The sequence below is a fragment of the Sus scrofa genome, chromosome 1, assembly GCF_054392235.1.
Source record: "Sus scrofa isolate SSC_HxYL_T2T_F1_AM1 chromosome 1, Sscrofa_HxYL_maternal_Yorkshire_Landrace_v2.0, whole genome shotgun sequence".
NCBI lineage: Eukaryota > Metazoa > Chordata > Mammalia > Artiodactyla > Suidae > Sus > Sus scrofa.
This window is the reverse complement of record NC_139383.1, coordinates 90,149,273-90,165,659: the sequence shown is the minus strand read 5'-3', so window position 1 is coordinate 90,165,659 and position 16,387 is coordinate 90,149,273. Positions and strand designations below refer to the sequence as shown.

Genomic DNA, 16,387 nt, shown 5'->3' with positions numbered 1-16,387 from the left:
AGGGTGCTGAACCCACCTGCATGGTGCTCCCTGTCCTGGGATGTCCTCACAGTGCTCTCCTGGGGCACAGGGTCCTGGATACCCTGCTTGGCAGCGACACTCTGCTTCCTGGGTCCACTCATTCCTCACACACTGGGCAAACTCGCCACAGGCCAGGAATTTGCAGGGATCTGCTCCATCAGCTGTAAGAAACAGAGCAAATTTTATTGGTGCATGGAAGCAGGAGTCAAAGACCAGAGACCAAATAGATTTTCCATCACCTGACTTTGGTGTGAGGAGGTTATTAAACTGTGGGAGAGAGTGGCGTGAAAAGAGAACCACGCATTTGTGTCTTTAATAAATGAGTTTATAGATACAGATAAGATGTTTAGCTCCAAACAGAATTATGTACGAGCTGGTGTGCATCAGAATCATCTAGAGGTTTTATAAAACATGGAATCCTGGGCTGCACCCTGAGTTTCTGATGCAGGAGGTCTGGAGGTGAGAATTTGTATTTCTAAGGCACTAACAAGCTAACACTTAAAAAATTCTCTAATGCAGGTTGCGTTGAGGTATCTGACCTGGAGAACACAGTTTAATAACCACTTCATAAGAGAATTAAAATTTTTTCCTGGGTGTATATCTGGAAGCGATGAAAACTCTAATTTGAAAAGATCCATTCACCCAAATGTTCACTGCAGCACTAAGCACAACAGCCGAAGCATGGAAGCATCCCAAGTGTGCATCAAGAGAAGATAAAGAAGACATGGTACATATATACAGTGGAATACTACTCAGCCATAAAAAAGATGAAATAATGCTATTTGCAGCAACATGGATGGACTAGCAATTATCATACTAATTGATTATCATACTAAGTGAAGTAAGTCAGACAGAGAAAGGCAAATATCACATGATATTACTTATATGTGGAATCTAAAAAAATGATACAAATGAACTTATTTACAAACAGAAATAGACTCAGAGACATAGAAAACAAACTATGGTTACCAAAAGGGCAAAGATGGGGAAGGATGAATTGGGAATTTGGGATTAACAGATATCCAAGCCTATATATAAAATAACAAGGTCTTACTATATAGCACAGGGAATTATATTCAATATGTCATAATATATAATGGAAAAGAATGTATAAAACAATCACTTTGCTGTACACCTGGAACATTGTAAATCAACTGTACTTAAATGTAAGTTTTTTATTAGGTTTTTTTTGAAGCATTTTTCGGCAGCAATGAATTGGTAAATTTATATATTTAAGGTCAAGGATATCTTATAAAGTAGTAAAGTAGTCCTTTTTATGGACAATTTTGAGAACTCAGAATGATTTCCTGATTTTAAAAATCTCTTTTTCTCAAAAAGGAATCCTCCTACACTATTGGTGGGAATGTAAATTGGTGTAACCACTGTGGAAAACAGTATGCATGTTCTTCAGAAAACTAAGGATAGAATTAGTCTATGATTGGAGTTCCTGTCGTGGCTCAGGGGTTAACGAATCTGACTACGAACCATGAGGTTGCAGGTTCGATCCCTGGGCTTACTCAGTGGGTTGAGGATCCGGCATTGCCATGAGCTGTGGTGTAGGTTGCAGACGCAGCTTGGATCCTGCATTGCTGTGGCTGTGGTGTAGGCTGGCGGCTACAGCTCTGATTCGACCCCTAGCCTGGGAACCTCCATATGCTGTGGGAGCAGCCCAAGAAATGGTAAAAAGACAAAAAAAAAAAAAAAAAAAAAAAAAGAATTAGTCTATGATTGACCAATTCCTGGTGATAAAGCCAGCCAAAACAATAATTCAAAAAGATATATGTTCATAGTATACCCCTATGTTCATAGCAGCACAGCTCACAATAGCCAAGACATGGAAACAACTTAGATGGCCATCAACAGATGAATAGATAAAGAAGATGTGGTACATATACACAATGGACTACCACTCAGATATAAAAAGAATGAAATAATGCCATTTGCAGCAACATGGATGATCTAGAGATTATCATACTAAGTGAAGTCAGTCACAAAGAGAAAGATAAGTACCATATGACATCACTTATATATGGAATCTAAACTATGGCACAAAGGAACCTATCTACAAAACAGAAACAGACTCAGAGACATAGAGAACAGACTTGTGTTGCCAAGAGTTAGGAGGTTGGGAGCGGGGTGGAGTGGGAGGTTGGCATTAGAAGATATAAGCTACACACAGAAGGGACAAACAACAAGGTCCTACTGTATAGCACAGATAAATATATTCAATGTCCTATGATAAACCATAATGGGAAAAAACACTGTGTTTGTATATATAATGTATAACTGAATCAATTCATTGTCCAGTAGACATTAACACAACATTGTAAATCAACTATACTTCAATTAAAAAAAAATCTCTTTTCTCTCAGCCTCTTGCTGATCCCTAAGTCCCTAATGTTAAAAGTTCTTTCCTTTGAAAAATTCAAATAGACCTCTTATCTCTGTTCTTTTTTTTTTTTTTTTGTCATCAATTGTTCTCTTTTTCTCTCTTCCTAATTCTGTAGGATTGTCTCACATTTTTTGTAAAGTGCATTATACATCAAGAGAACCTCAGATTGGAGTTCCCTTCGTGGCTGAGCAGAAACAAGTCTGACTATATACATGAGGATGCAGGTTCGATCCCTGGCCCTGCTCAGTGGGTTAAGAATCTGGCGTTGCCATGAGCTGTGGTGTAAATCACAGACTCGGCTTGGATCCAGCGTTGCTCTGGCTGTGGTGTAGGCTGGCAGCTATGGCTCTGATTTGACGCTTAGGCTGGGAACATCCATAGTTTTTCTTTTCAGGGTGTGCCTCCCCCCGCAAAAAAAAAGAACCTCAGACTGTTTAGCTCTGGAAAGTCTGCGACCCCTTCCACCCCTTCTTGGTCTCTTTAGAATGAGGCTCTCAGGTGGAGAAGCAAATGGTCCGCAACCCCATGTGCTGGTGGCAGACCCAAAAGAGGCCTCTGGTCTCCAGCTAATTGTTTTTTCTGCCCGGAAGGGTTTCCTGCTGAATCTCATCAGCCATTTACCCTTCAGATTATTTTTTCAATAAGCATCTCTGAAGCCACTCTTCCAAGAAGCCTAGGGGAAAGTAAGGCATATACACAGATTCTTCAACACGAGCAGCCCAGTATCTTGTCTAATAGAAGAATTCCTCTTCTTCTTTTTTTTTTTTAAATGGCCACACCTGCAGCATTTGTAACTTCCTGGTCAGGGGTCAAATTGGAGCTGTAGCTGCAGGCCTACACCATAGTCACAGCAATACCACATCCAGGAGCTGCATCTACAACCTACACAGAAGCTTGAGGCAAAGCCAGATCCCACTGAATGAGTCTAGAAATTAAACCAGCATCCTTATGGAAACTATGTCATGTTCTTAACCCACTGAGTCACAATGGGAACTCCAGAAGAATTCTAAATGTGAAGATATGAAGTTCCTGTGGTGGCTGGGAAGTTCCATATGCCATGGGTATAGCCCTAAAAAAAAAAAAAAGACAAAAAAAAGTGAAGATATGTTAGGAAAGAGTATCCAGGAGAGGACTGTCAAACTGTGTATATTTAAAGTGGGTTGCATTTGGACCTGCAAAGGCTGGGAAAGGCATTGCCAGTGGACCCAGCATCAGAGACATAGAGGTGGGACAGCAACAGCCTTGTGACAAGGAGGCAGGGAAGCTCAGGGTAGGGGGAGACGAGATTCGTGGATGGGAAGGAAGGGAGATGAGACCAGAGAGGTAAGTTCAGGCTAAACTCCGGTGGGTCTTGAATTCTGTGCTAAGGAACTTTATAGGCAGGCAGGAGCCATGGAAGATTCGGGGGCAGGAGAGGGGCATGATCAGATTGCGGCCTTAGAAAATATGTAGATTTTAGAGGTTTCAGCATTAGGGTTGCTTCAGTGATCATCTGGTCTAGTACTTACCAAGTGAGAACATTTATAGAACTCAAATTCAGCAGGATTTAATGTTTTATCCTAACAAGAAGTTTGGTGGCTAAATAAATTTTTTTTAAAAATGCTAGGAAGGAAATAAAAATAATGGGAGTTCCCATTGTAGCTCAGTGGTAGTGAGGCTGACTAGTATCCATGAGGATGCAGGTTTGACTTGTGCAGTGGGTTAAGGATCTGGTATTGTGGTGAGCTGTGGTGTAGGTCACAGACACGGCTCGGATCTGTCGCTGCTGTGGCTGGGGTGTAGGCCAGCAGCTGTAGCTCCTATTTGACCCTTAGCCTGGTAATTTCCATCGGCTGAGGCCCTAAAAAAAAAGCACCCCCCACCCCTTGTGCTTCAGCTCCCACACCTTCCCCTTTTGACTCCAGGGAAGGAAAGAGACCGGGCAGTGGGGGTGGGGGGCTGTTGGACACTTGCAGTTAATTAGAATCACAACAGAAGATGCCATATTTGTATTAATTTGTGAGGCAACTCATACTTGCTTCCACTCTTATTATCTTAAATTTTCCCCTGGGTATTTTGGTGACCCTCTCTACTTAGCACTCTTTGAGGGATGCCTACAACTCTGAGCTTTAGGCAAAGACCGAGAACCAAATGTGGGCTGACTCTGTAGGAGAAAAGAGATCAGCTCAAGACAAATGAAAGTTTAACTAGTAGAAATTTCTTAAGCAAAACTTCCCTATGTTGTTATTTTCTTTGTTTGTTGTGTCCCCAGGACATTTCTCCTGAGAATGATGGACTCATTCATGAAAGGACCATACAATTCTTTGCCTCTTTCTGGATCCTTAGCTATGGCCACAGCAACGCAGGATCCGAGCCGAGTCTGCAACCTGCACCACAGACACAGCAATGTAGGATCTGAGCTGCATCTGTGACCTACACCACAGCTCACGGCAACACTGGATCCTCAACCAATGAACCAGGCCAGGGATCAAACTCAAAACCTCATGGTTCCTGGTCAGATTTGTTTCTGCTGCGCCACAACGGAAACTCCAAGCACATTTTATGTATCAGTTTCTCCCCTGGATTTGCCTACCTAAGACCTTTGCTATGCATGTCAAAGGTCTTGAAAAGGTTGGCACACTGCCTGGCTGAGAAGGAAGTCTCTCAACCCTCTATCATGTGATCAAAAAGTGCTTAGATGACTGTCCCCTGTTGGCAGGGGACACTGGGAAGCGTTTTGTAGTTCAGGTTGAAAGGTTATGGTCCTGGATAGCAAGCAATTTATAAACTCATAGGTCCAGGGTGGTCTAAGCCTGTCTTTTTCAAAGCGTCCAGGTACACTCATGCTGCTCAGGTCTGAAAACAGTCTCTCCCACCCCGCCAGTCGTCTGAGGGTCCACAGCTCCAGTTTACTGCATGCATCTACCCCTCCCCCAGACGCTCCTGTCACTTGTCCTACATCTTTGGGGCTGTGCATTGATTGCCTTTGTGCCCCGTTCTTCATCATTCTTTACCGTTTCAGCTCCTTTGATAGGGCCCCGTTTCCTAAGGCACGGTTTCAACTCATGGTGGCTGAAACGTGGGCATCCTTTGGGCTGACCGGAACTAATGGCTTGTTAGATCTATTCTGTGGACCTATTTTTTTTTTTTTTAAAAAATATTAATGCAATGAAACCGCTAGATGGCGCTCAATAGCAAAAGAAGCGAGAAGACACTTCGGATGAACTTGGAAGAGCCCAAACTAATTAAAGATCACAGTGCCCAGCGCACCGCTGGAGGGAAGCACCGTCTCCAAGGATTTGGTGGTGGTCAGGGGCACCAGCAGCTCCAGGGACCATTGATAGAGCCGTTATGACTCCGTGATCACCACAGCAGATACGGCCTGGCCTGCTGGGGGGATGTGGTGCAAACTCCTGGATCATCTTTGCTCCTTGGAAAGGCAGAGCCAGGGCCCTGGGCCTCCAAGCCTGTTCTTGCGGAGTGACCTCATTTTCCATTAGTGGGCGCTGGGGACCCAGCGGCACTTGCTGCAGCCTTCAGGGCTCACGGGGGAGAGGGGGCGCTTGGGTGCCCTTCCTCCTAACAACCAAGGCTTTGCGGTCCTGGTTGTGTTGGTGGTGTGACCTGGAGTTTGGCACATGCCATCCACCTCTACATGGGATAAAACATGAACCAGGGCAGCTACCAACCCCCAGCACTCCCTGACCTGAGCTCAGGGTGGAGACCAGGAGTGGAGCAACTCTGTGTTTTGGGAAAACTGGAAGAACAGGTCTCCAGGTAGATATTTTTAGGAGAAGATTTTTATGAGCCAAATTCTTGCATCTTCTCATATCTAGTAAAACACTAAAATCCTTCAGTGATGACTGATGTCTGTGACAAGCAGTAAACTTCACGAGACCAGCAGCGAAATTCTATAAAATGTGCGCAAGGCTGCATGCACCTCCCCCTTCAGCTTTATCATTTGTATCTTGATATTTCCCCCTTTCATCTTTGAGGTATCTGAAATATTGCCTCCGGAGCTGTAGTTAGTGGACAAAGCAAAAGATGTCAAGGTCAGCTGTGAGAACAGTCACTCTCAAGGGTGGGCCAATGAGCCCTGAGGGAACTCAGGAAGGAAGCTAAGTCTGGCCCTCAGCTGAAGTGCATATCAAAGGAGTGATTCCAGTAAGCCCAGACCTTTACAACTTCCCATAGAAACTGGTTTTCTGTAAATCTTTATCTTTAAATCTGATTATCTGTAAATCTTTGGTGCCTGCTACCTTCCCTTTGTTGCAAAAACTCACAACTCCTAGCTTCCCCCCTTGCCTCCTCTAATCGGTTTCTCCGGGCTACCTAGATGCTGTCTTCCGGGTTTAAGTCCTAATTTCGACCCAAATAAAACTGAACTCTCAACTTTCAGGTTGTGTAATTTTTCTTTTTTTCTTTCCTTTTAGGGCCACGCCCTCAGCACAGGTAAGTTCCCAGGCTAGGGGTCCAATCGGAGTCACGGCTGCCGGCCTACACCACAGCTCACAGCAACACTAGATCCTTAACCCATTGAGCAAGGCCAGAGATCGAACCCATGGTTCCTAGTCGGATTTGTTTCCACTGCACCACGATGGGAACTCCAGGTTGTGTAATTTTTTTAAGTAGACAGTGGGGAGGAGGGGTTGTCATTCCTGTCCTTGGAGCAACAGAGAGTGACAAACCCCATCCCAATCAATGGTAGTTTACAAGGCACAGGGCACACAGCCTAGCCCCCCATACTTTTTCTTTTTACCCCAACATCTATGGCACTTGGAAGTTCCCCCACCAGGGGTCCAATTGGAGATGTAGCTGCTGCTTATGCAGCAGGCAGGGCAACACCAGATCCTTAACCCACTGAGTGAGGCCAGGTATCCAACCACATCTTCCCAGAGACACTGTTGGTCCCTGCTGAGCCACAGTGGGAACTTCCTAGCCCATCATACTTTTAGGGACTCATGAACATGTTTTAAAGTCTTTAAAAGCAGAAGAAAAAAGGGAATAATATCCCACTCGGATATATTTGTCTCTATACTATTGCAACCACAAAATGTAATTTAAAATATTTCTACAAAGTAATATTAATATTTAAAATTAATATTCATGAAAGCAAAGGGTCTAGAGCCCAGGGGACTCTAATGTAGCCCCCATGTCTGACTGCTCCCTTCTTTAAGGTGAGACCCAATACTAACTCAGGGAATCAGTGTGGGAACATGGACTACGATGCATTCTTTGATATGGCCATTGATTAACATTTATGGCTTAAGGGTTCCAGGGAGTAACATCCCCACAGGCCTTATTTACTATAGGGCGTGTACCTACACCCAGATGGACATTAATCCCTAATCCCTGTGACTCAATTTATGGGAAGAAAAGGGCAAAGAAACTATGAGACTTATGGGACATTTCTACCCCTAAGATCCCTATTGGTTAAGGACTGATATAGGTAAGTGGGCAAGGCCAATGGGAGAAAACCACATCTTTCTGAACCCCATGTTGGTACCCCTCCATCTTTAAGGGATAAAAACTCCTATAAGACAATAGAGAAGGGGGCTCTTTCCCCCCCTTGCAGTCCTGGGAGTCCTATAATAAAGACTTTTTTGCTTGCTCCCTGTGTGTCTGTGAAGTTCATTATTTGGCTGTATGAACAGGAACCTGAATTCCGGTAACATCTTTCTGGCATCAACACATGCATGTCACTTAATTTAGTACTTGCTGCTAAGTCCTTAGTCATTTAAATAAATATGGTGTCCTTCTGGAAAGTTCATCTGAGACATAACAAAGGGACCTTATCTTCCACACAGGGGCTTCCCATGGAGCTTATTTCCCCCAATCCTGAGAGCATTCTGGGCTCAGCTGCACTTGCTGCTGAAGTGAACCCTCCACGAATGCACCTTGGGCGAGTAGAGCTGGTTCTGGCAATAGTTCGTGACCTTGAGAATGTGGATTCACAGCCATCTTTGGGTCTCACTTTCCACTTCTATAAAAAGAAGTATTTGAAGTAGCTCAGATATAAATCTCTTATTCTAGATGTCCTCCTGCAAAAAGGCAGCTGAGCTTTAAATTGGGGGCCCCAGAGCTGTTGTGCAATTCAGTGACTAAAAAAACTTAAAAAAATCCTACATTTAAGTTCATGATTATCATTTTCTTGTTATTTTATTATTGGCCAAATTTGTTTTGCTTATGGATTATTGCTGAAGGGTAGGGTTGGATGGGGATACTCATTGATATATATTACTCAGGGCCCCGTGCATGGTTGGAGCATCATACACATCTATGGAATTAAGTTCTTCATTGGTTCTTCTGGCTTAAAGGGGCAGGCAGTGTGAGAAACCTAGGGTTTGTTTCAATTCTCCACCATTCTCAAGAACAAGCACAACAAGCTCTCAGTAACATTCCAGGGCATACACACTTATCTGGCGCTGTGTGGAAGATGAAGTCCCTTCATTATGTCTCAGATGAACCTCCCAGAAGGGCACCATATTTATTCAAATGACTAAGGAAGGGAGGCTGAAGAATCATTTTCCCTCTCAGTCATTTTGAATCTGCCAAAAGGAGGTGTTCTGGGTATGTTGATGTTAGGGCCTGAGTGTCCCAGGATATGGAGGGGGAACCCTAAGAGCAGGGGCTGTGGGAGATGACCCTGCAGCTGGGCTGAGGCCCAGGCTTCTGTGGAGGGTTTGCAGGACTTGCAGTAAGGGGTGGGCTGAAGGGCTTTGGGAGCATCTGAGGGAAGCCCCATGGGGTGGTTCTGGTGTGGAAGGAGGCAAAGTTTGAACCTCTGGAAAGGAATGAAAATTATCCAGTTGTCCAGCTGTACCAGGCTCCCTAATGGAAGCAGGGGTTAGCAGGAGGCACAGGGCTGCAGCAGTGGAACCCTAGGGGACCAGCCAGAGATGTGGAGGAGATGGGTTGGGGGAGACTGGGGAGAGTCTCCAGGATGGAGAATTCCTGAACCTGCCCCAGCTGGGAAGGGACACTCCTAACAGAGCCAATAGTACATACAAAAGGGACATATGGAAGTTAAGGACTTTTGTTTCTGAGAATGAACTTTTTTTTTTGCATTCTAGAATATGATAAAATATTGTAGGAAATTTCAGTTGGTGAAATGTAGAACCTAACAATTCATTTAAGAGGAGTTAGACTGAAGTGTGTTGTCACATTTTCTTTCTTTTTTTTTGGCCACGCCTGTAGCTTGCAAAAGTTCTGGGGCCAGGAATCAAACCCAAGCCACAGCAATGAAAATGCCAGATCCTTAACCCGTTGAGCCACCAGGGAACTCCCATCGTCATGTTTTCTAAGTAGATTAGACAGCTTCTGCATGGCCAAGAGGAGGGTTGTAGTTTTACTGTTTTTTCTAAAGAGGCAGCCAGTAGAGTTGAAGGAAGCACACAAGACTGCCTTTGAGTTCCAACCACAGCACTTGGTGATGGTGACCAGTAAAAGGTTAGCTACTTACACTTTTTTGAGACAGTTTCTCCAACTGTGTAATGGGGAAAATAATAACTTTGAGTTGTTATTTATTAAGATTAAAAATAGTGGAGTTCCCATCGTGGCTCAGTGGAAATGAATCTAACTAGTATCCATGAGGATGCAGGTTTGATCCCTGGCCTCACTCAGTGGGTTAAGGATCTGGCATTGCCGTGAACTGTGGTGTAGGTTGAAGACGTGGTTCCGATCCTGTGTTGCTGTGGCTGTGGTGTAGGCTGGCGGCTGCAGCTCTGATTTAACCCCTAACCCAGGAACCTCCATATGCCAAGGATGCAGCCCTAAAAAGACAAAAAATAAATAAAAACAGTGTCAATTAATAGTAGCTATTACTGTTTTTATTGTCACTGTTGTGATGAATGACATCTACCACCTTCTCAGAGCCGGTGACTAAATACGAGTCTTACAAATCATGCACTTTCTGGAGAAAATGAATTTGTTTATCCACATCCTGGCTGGAAACATCTTGGATGCCAGACTGTCATTAATTTCAATGTTTACCATTTACTAGCCTTGAGGCCTGCCTGTTTTTGAGGAGGATGTTTAGGAATTCAGGGACAGAAGCCATTGGCATAAGTTATATGTAGTTTTGCATTTTTAAAATCTTCAACCTGTACTGCTAACTGGCATAAAAGCCCTACATGCTTCTGAAGAATTTTCATAGCAGCCTAAATGAAAGACGACTCTAGTTGCCAGGGATGCTGGCAGAATACTGAGCAAGCCATGATGTATTCTGTGTTTCAGTTGATAAATCGCAGATAGTTCTAACATTGGTTTATACTTTTCAAATCACAGATTCATTTATTCAGGCCATTTCAAAAGGTGAAAGGCAGGCTGTACGCAGCACCAACTGCCTGTGGCTTTTCTCTCCACATCTGTGCCCCTTCAGATGCCACCTGGCCTAACCAACTGCTGACCCACCTTTAGAGGACACAGCCAGACATCCCGGTGCTGATCTGAGTGTGGAAAGAAGCTCACCTGGAAGTCTCAGGAGGATTTTTAAATCTTTCTTCTTCTCTTTACTCACAAAGCAGTCATGCAATAATATTCTCCCTCCCAGCCTTCTGTCACACAGCACTTTTCTACTCCAACATCAGACACAAGAAAAAGATGTGATTGGATTTTGTTTCAAATTTTGCACGTGGAACTAAGCAATTGTTCTGTCTCAGCATTGCATATAATAAATATGATAAAATTGGGGCCCAGAAAAGAAATGCCACATCCGCTGAGACTGACCTAAGAGTCCTTTCAGCTCCATTAAACTTTGCACAGGCTTCCTCCTATTTCCATGACCTGACCTCCCTTGTGGCATTCCCGTTGTGGTGCAGCAGAAATGAATCCGACTAATATCATGAGGATGTGGGTTTGATCCCTGGCCTCGCTCAGTGGGTTAAGGATCTGGTGTGGCTGTGAGCTGTGGTGTAGGTCGCAGACGTGGCTTGGATCCCACATTTCTGTGTCTGTGGTGTAGGCCTGAAACCGTGTACCAGACCCTAAATCTTTGTGTTTTGAAGTAAAAAGCCCTTCCTTTCGCCTCCCAGGCCTCCCCTCAGTCTCAAAAGGCTGACTCAAGAGTTAATGATTAGGAAATATTGTTACAACTAAAAACTAGTTGAAACAGTCCCTTACGTTGTGTCCTGACTTGGCACACTAACTTATTACCAATGTTTACTTTCTAGTTAGTGTTCTATTGCACATAGTGTCTGGTCTTTCACAAATGATCTCTTCCTTGATTAAGTGCTTTCTTTTACTAATGGTTACTTTATAGTTAGAGTTATATTGCACCTAGTGTTTTCTTTTGTAATTGGAACATCCCCTAACACCGCTTCCCTGTGAGCAATCTTTCCAGAGAGAAAGTCATGGAGCGATAACCTGAAGACGAGAAACCATCACTGGACTCACTGATGCTGGATTTGATGACTCAGGAATGATATACAGATGAAGAATAATATAGACACCTTAATCAATAACCTTGTCTTCTGAGCTAAACCTATAAAACCCCTCTTATACCCTCTCAGGACAGGACAGAGTTTTGAGGCGTTGGCCTGCTGTGTCCTCCTTTGCCTGGCAAAGCAGTAAAGCTGTTCTTTCTCTTCCTCAAAACTTTTTCTCTGAGACTTAATTGGTGCTGGTGTACAGAGGCAGCATTTTCAGCTAAAGGCCGGCAGCCGTAGCTCTGATTCGACCCTTAGACTGAGAACTTCCATTTGCCATAGGTGCAGCCCTGAAAAAAAAAAAATTGTAAATTCTTCCTCTGCCCCTTTGAGATGTAAACTCCTGGGTTTCTCCAAGAAATGTAATCAACAGGGAAGATAGTGCCCCCTATCAGCTGGTCTTGGTCATTATCCTGAATAACCTCCAGAGTAGGTTGGAGCTTTGCTCAATTGCTCAGAGCTGTAGAACAGGAGCTGGACAGGCATGGTGGATTTCTCATTTTTTTTTTCTTTTTTCTTTTTAGGGCTGCACCCATGGCATATGGAAGTTCCCAGGCTAAGGGTCGAATCAGAGCTACAGCTGCTGGCCTACACCACAGCTGCAGCAATGTAGGATCCGAGCAGTGTCTGCAAACTACACCACAGCTCACGGTAAAGCCGGATCCTTAACCCACTGATCGAGGCCAGGGATTGAACCTACATCCTCATAGATATTAATTAGATTCGTTTCTGCTTAGCCACGACAGGAACTCTGGCTTTCTCATTTTCTTTATCATCTCAGTCTCAAGAGAATGTATCTCTTGCTCTTGCTACTCCACTAGATGGTTTTTATGAAGGGTTCTAACCAGCTCTGAACTGTCAACCTCAGTGACCTTCACCTGTTTTTCACTCACCCAAATGCATCCTTCAGCTGTGGCCTAACCCAGGACCTCCAGGCACCTACTTCACAGGCTAGAGATCAATCTCCTAATATCCATTTATATAAAACTGCTTTTCCCCCAAATATTGCTGGAGTATTTTTATATCTTTAAGGTACTTGGATTAATGTTTGCCCTTAAACTTTAAAAAATGAATTAATGTACGTGCCTCTTTGGAACTGAAATTGAGCAGGGCCCTTTGAGGCTCCTGAGCATAAGCCTTTCTCTCCCATTTTAGGAAATGGGCCTCATTCAGCCTCTGTGACCTTCCCTGAGTTCCAAAGAGCAAGTTGTTGATAAGGGAAGGGAGAGGATGCAGAGAGCAGTCACCGACAAGAGTGAAGCCTTGGGCCAGGGTCCTGGTTCCCCCTTAAGGAATATACATAATATCTTTGAGCCTTTCTGCAGAACTAAAACCCCCAACAAATGGAAGAACTACTTGATGAATCATCCTTCATTCTCGGAAGAAGGAGGACCACCAGATCCAGGCCTGGGGCCACTAAACACCAACTTTGAAGAATAAAAGCTTGCATCCACCCTTATCTGTGGCCCTGTTCTCCATTCCCAGTACTATAAAATCTCCGCTAATTCTCTCTCAAAGGAGGGCACAATCTTTAGGGCATCATCCCTAAAAAAAAAAAGCTATATTTTTCTCCTTTGCCTCCTGCCTTCTGTCCTGTCTCCGTGTTTCTTTTTCTAGGGCTGCACTTGTGGCATATGGAAGTTCCCAGGCTAGAGGTTGAATTGGAGCTACAGCTGCCAGACTAGGAAAGAGCCTCAGCCACAGCAACGCAGGATCTGAGCCGCATCTGTGACCTACACCACAGCTCACAGCAACGCTGGATCCTTAACTCACTGAGTGAGGCCAGGGATCGAATCCACATCCTCATGGATCCTAGTCAGGTTCCTTCATCACTGAGCCATGAAGGGAACTCCCTGTCTCCGTGCTTCTATTCAGCACTGATGGACACAGGTGGAGTTTCAGCAACAGAACTATTTACATATTTTTTACTAGGTATTTTCTAAAATTTCAGTATCCTATGAATGATAAACTCTATGTTTTTATTTTATAATCTTCAGAATTCTTTAAGTACTTAGTTTGAGGACTTTTGAGATTTACAAAATTTTATTAAAATTTGAAAGATCATAAATCATGGAAAAAAAGGGAGGGAGAAAGAAGAGAACAATAGGATACCAAAGTGATGCAAATAGATTGAAATGGCTTTAATGAGCTGGTATAAACAGATACGGTAGGGGTTCCAGGAGAAAGAGAACCATGCCTGGCTTTCCTGACATAAGAAAAGCCATTTTTGGCTGAAGCCTTTTTGTGATCTAAGCCTGGCCACCTTGAACAGGTCTAAGTATTTAATAATCCTTTTTTTTTTTTTTTTTTTTTTTTTGTCTTTTTGCCTTTTCTAGGGCCACTTCTGCAGCATATGGAGGTTCCCAGGCTAGGGGTCCAATTGGAGCTGTCCAGCCACTGGCCTATGCCAGAGCCACAGCAACATGGGATCCAAGCTGCATCTGCGACCTACACCACAGCTCTTGGCAACGCCGGATCCTTAACCCACTGAGCAACACCAGGGACCGAACCCTCAACCTCATGGTTCCCAGTCAGATTCATTAACCGCTGAGCCATGATGGGAACTCCTTAATAATCTCAAGGGAGCGAAAGAAGGCAGGAATAGACAACTTATCAGTCAAGAAAAATAACAGCAAAGATCACATCAGTTGTAAAGGCTCCCAGTTCTGTTTTAGTGGTAAAGGTTAGCCTGGAGATAACTGGAACATGAGGCAGGATGAGCTGGAACCACCAGATAAACTGGAACCTAAGGCAAGATGATGCTGACCTTCTCTGACCCTGGCGACTTCACCTAAAGCTTGGACTCAGGTCCCTTCATGAATATGCATGTACCCTTAGCTCAAAACTTGCCCAATTTGCTGTGGGGTAGGGGAACTGCCGCTCTGGTAAAGACCCCCTGTTGTTCTTCTTACTTGCTGAAAATAATAAAGCCTTCCTTTTCTCCATCTTTGGCTTGATTGTGTCTTTTGGCTTACCACCCACCAAGAGGGGAACCCATCTGGGGTAATATGGCCTCATTCTGGCTTCCTCTTCCTTCCAGGATGAGAGGCTTTACTCCATGTATCCAGAGTTGCTCTCACAGTGTAGTGAACATCCTGCCACACCCAGAAGTGTGTGCATTTTCCTCCTGCCCTTTCTGGAACAGTGTTAGGGCTTCTCTGACAGTCTTTTGTACACGCCTCTGTTTCTCTTTTTGGCACATGGCTCCCTGGGGGAGAGATGGGCCCCATCTATCTTTGGGTCCTGGTGCCTAGAAGAATGCCTGGCTCAGGGCAGACAGCCCAAAAATGCTTCCTGAAGGTATGAAGGAACCTACAGCATAACTGCAGCACCATCTAATGTCTAGCTTTCCTGTGACAGCAAAGAGAAGGACCCGAGAGATAAGAGGCTTGGAAAACTTTGGTGGAATAAGAAAAATCACAATATTTGGAAATAAGAAGAAAACCTGACTCATGACCTTCCACATCATCCTGGAACATTAACAAGCCACCTGGTAAACAGGGATCACTGTGGGCTGACCTGGATAGCTGCCTGCATTTTTATAGCCTGCCGGCTAGGAATGGTTTTTAGGTTTTCAAATGGTTATATAAGCACTAAGATAATATCCTCCATTTTACCTTTTGGCTCACAAAGCCTAAAATATCTGCTATCTGGCCTTGCTAGAGTTTCTGTTGTGGCTCAGTGGGTTAAGAACCTGACAGAGTGTCTGTGAGGATGTGGGTTCAACCCCTGATCTCGCTCAGTAGGTTAAGGCTCCAACGTTGCTGCAAGGTGCAGTGTAGGTTGTAGACTTGACTCGGATCTGGTGTTGCTGTGGCTGCAGTGTAGGCCAGCAGCTGCAACTCTGATTTGACCCCTGGCCTTGGAGCTTCCATATGCCACAGTTGCTGCCCTGAAAAGAAAAAAACACTTTTCTGACTCTTAGAAGGCAGCAGCTTTGACTTATTTACTATTGCTGATGGTGTTTTACATTCTCTAAAGTTAGCAGTTAACGTGTAGAAAATGGATAAGATACAGTGAATGTATTTTCTGTTTTGTATTTGGATTTCATCCTTTACTTTTGTCCTTGGTTATATAACATCCTTGTTTCCATAGCCTCTTTAAGCCAGATTTGTCATCTAACCATTTCCTGATTCAGAAGTTAAATAAAACTTTGACATATGCTCACTATCTATTTGTAGGACAGTATGCTTTTCATATTTGGGGGCTGGGGCAGGCAGGGGTGGTTGGGCTGGCAGCTCCTGGACTGGGGACCTTGGACATCAGGCGGGAGACCCTCGGGTTGTGTCCTCTTAGATATAAGTTGTTTCTCCCAAGAAGATGGTAAGAAAAGGGCAAAGGGGGAAGTTCCATCATGGCGAAGCAGAAAAGAATCCAACTAGGATCCAGGAGGTTGTGGATTCTGTTCCTGACCTCATCCAGTGGGTTAAGGATTTGGTGCTGCCAAGAGCTGTAGTATAGTTTGCAGACTCAGCTTGGATCCTGTGTTGCTATGGCTGTGGTGTAGGCCAGTGGCTGTAGTTCCGATTTGACCCCTAGCCTGGGAACTTCCACATGCTGCAGGTGCAGC

General features: G+C 44.2%; 1 protein-coding gene across 6 annotated transcripts in view; it reads right to left on the bottom strand.

Moving 5' to 3' along the window:
- The window catches only part of IMPG1 (interphotoreceptor matrix proteoglycan 1), a 151,897-nt gene that overhangs the window by 19,709 nt on the left and 115,801 nt on the right, over window positions 1-16,387 (bottom strand). For all 6 annotated transcript variants that reach the window (XM_021092283.2, XM_084964689.1, XM_084964695.1 and 3 more), the window contains one exon: window positions 17-182. In XM_021092283.2, coding sequence (XP_020947942.1) covers window positions 17-182 — 166 coding nt within the window. The remainder of the gene's footprint in view (window positions 1-16; window positions 183-16,387) is intronic.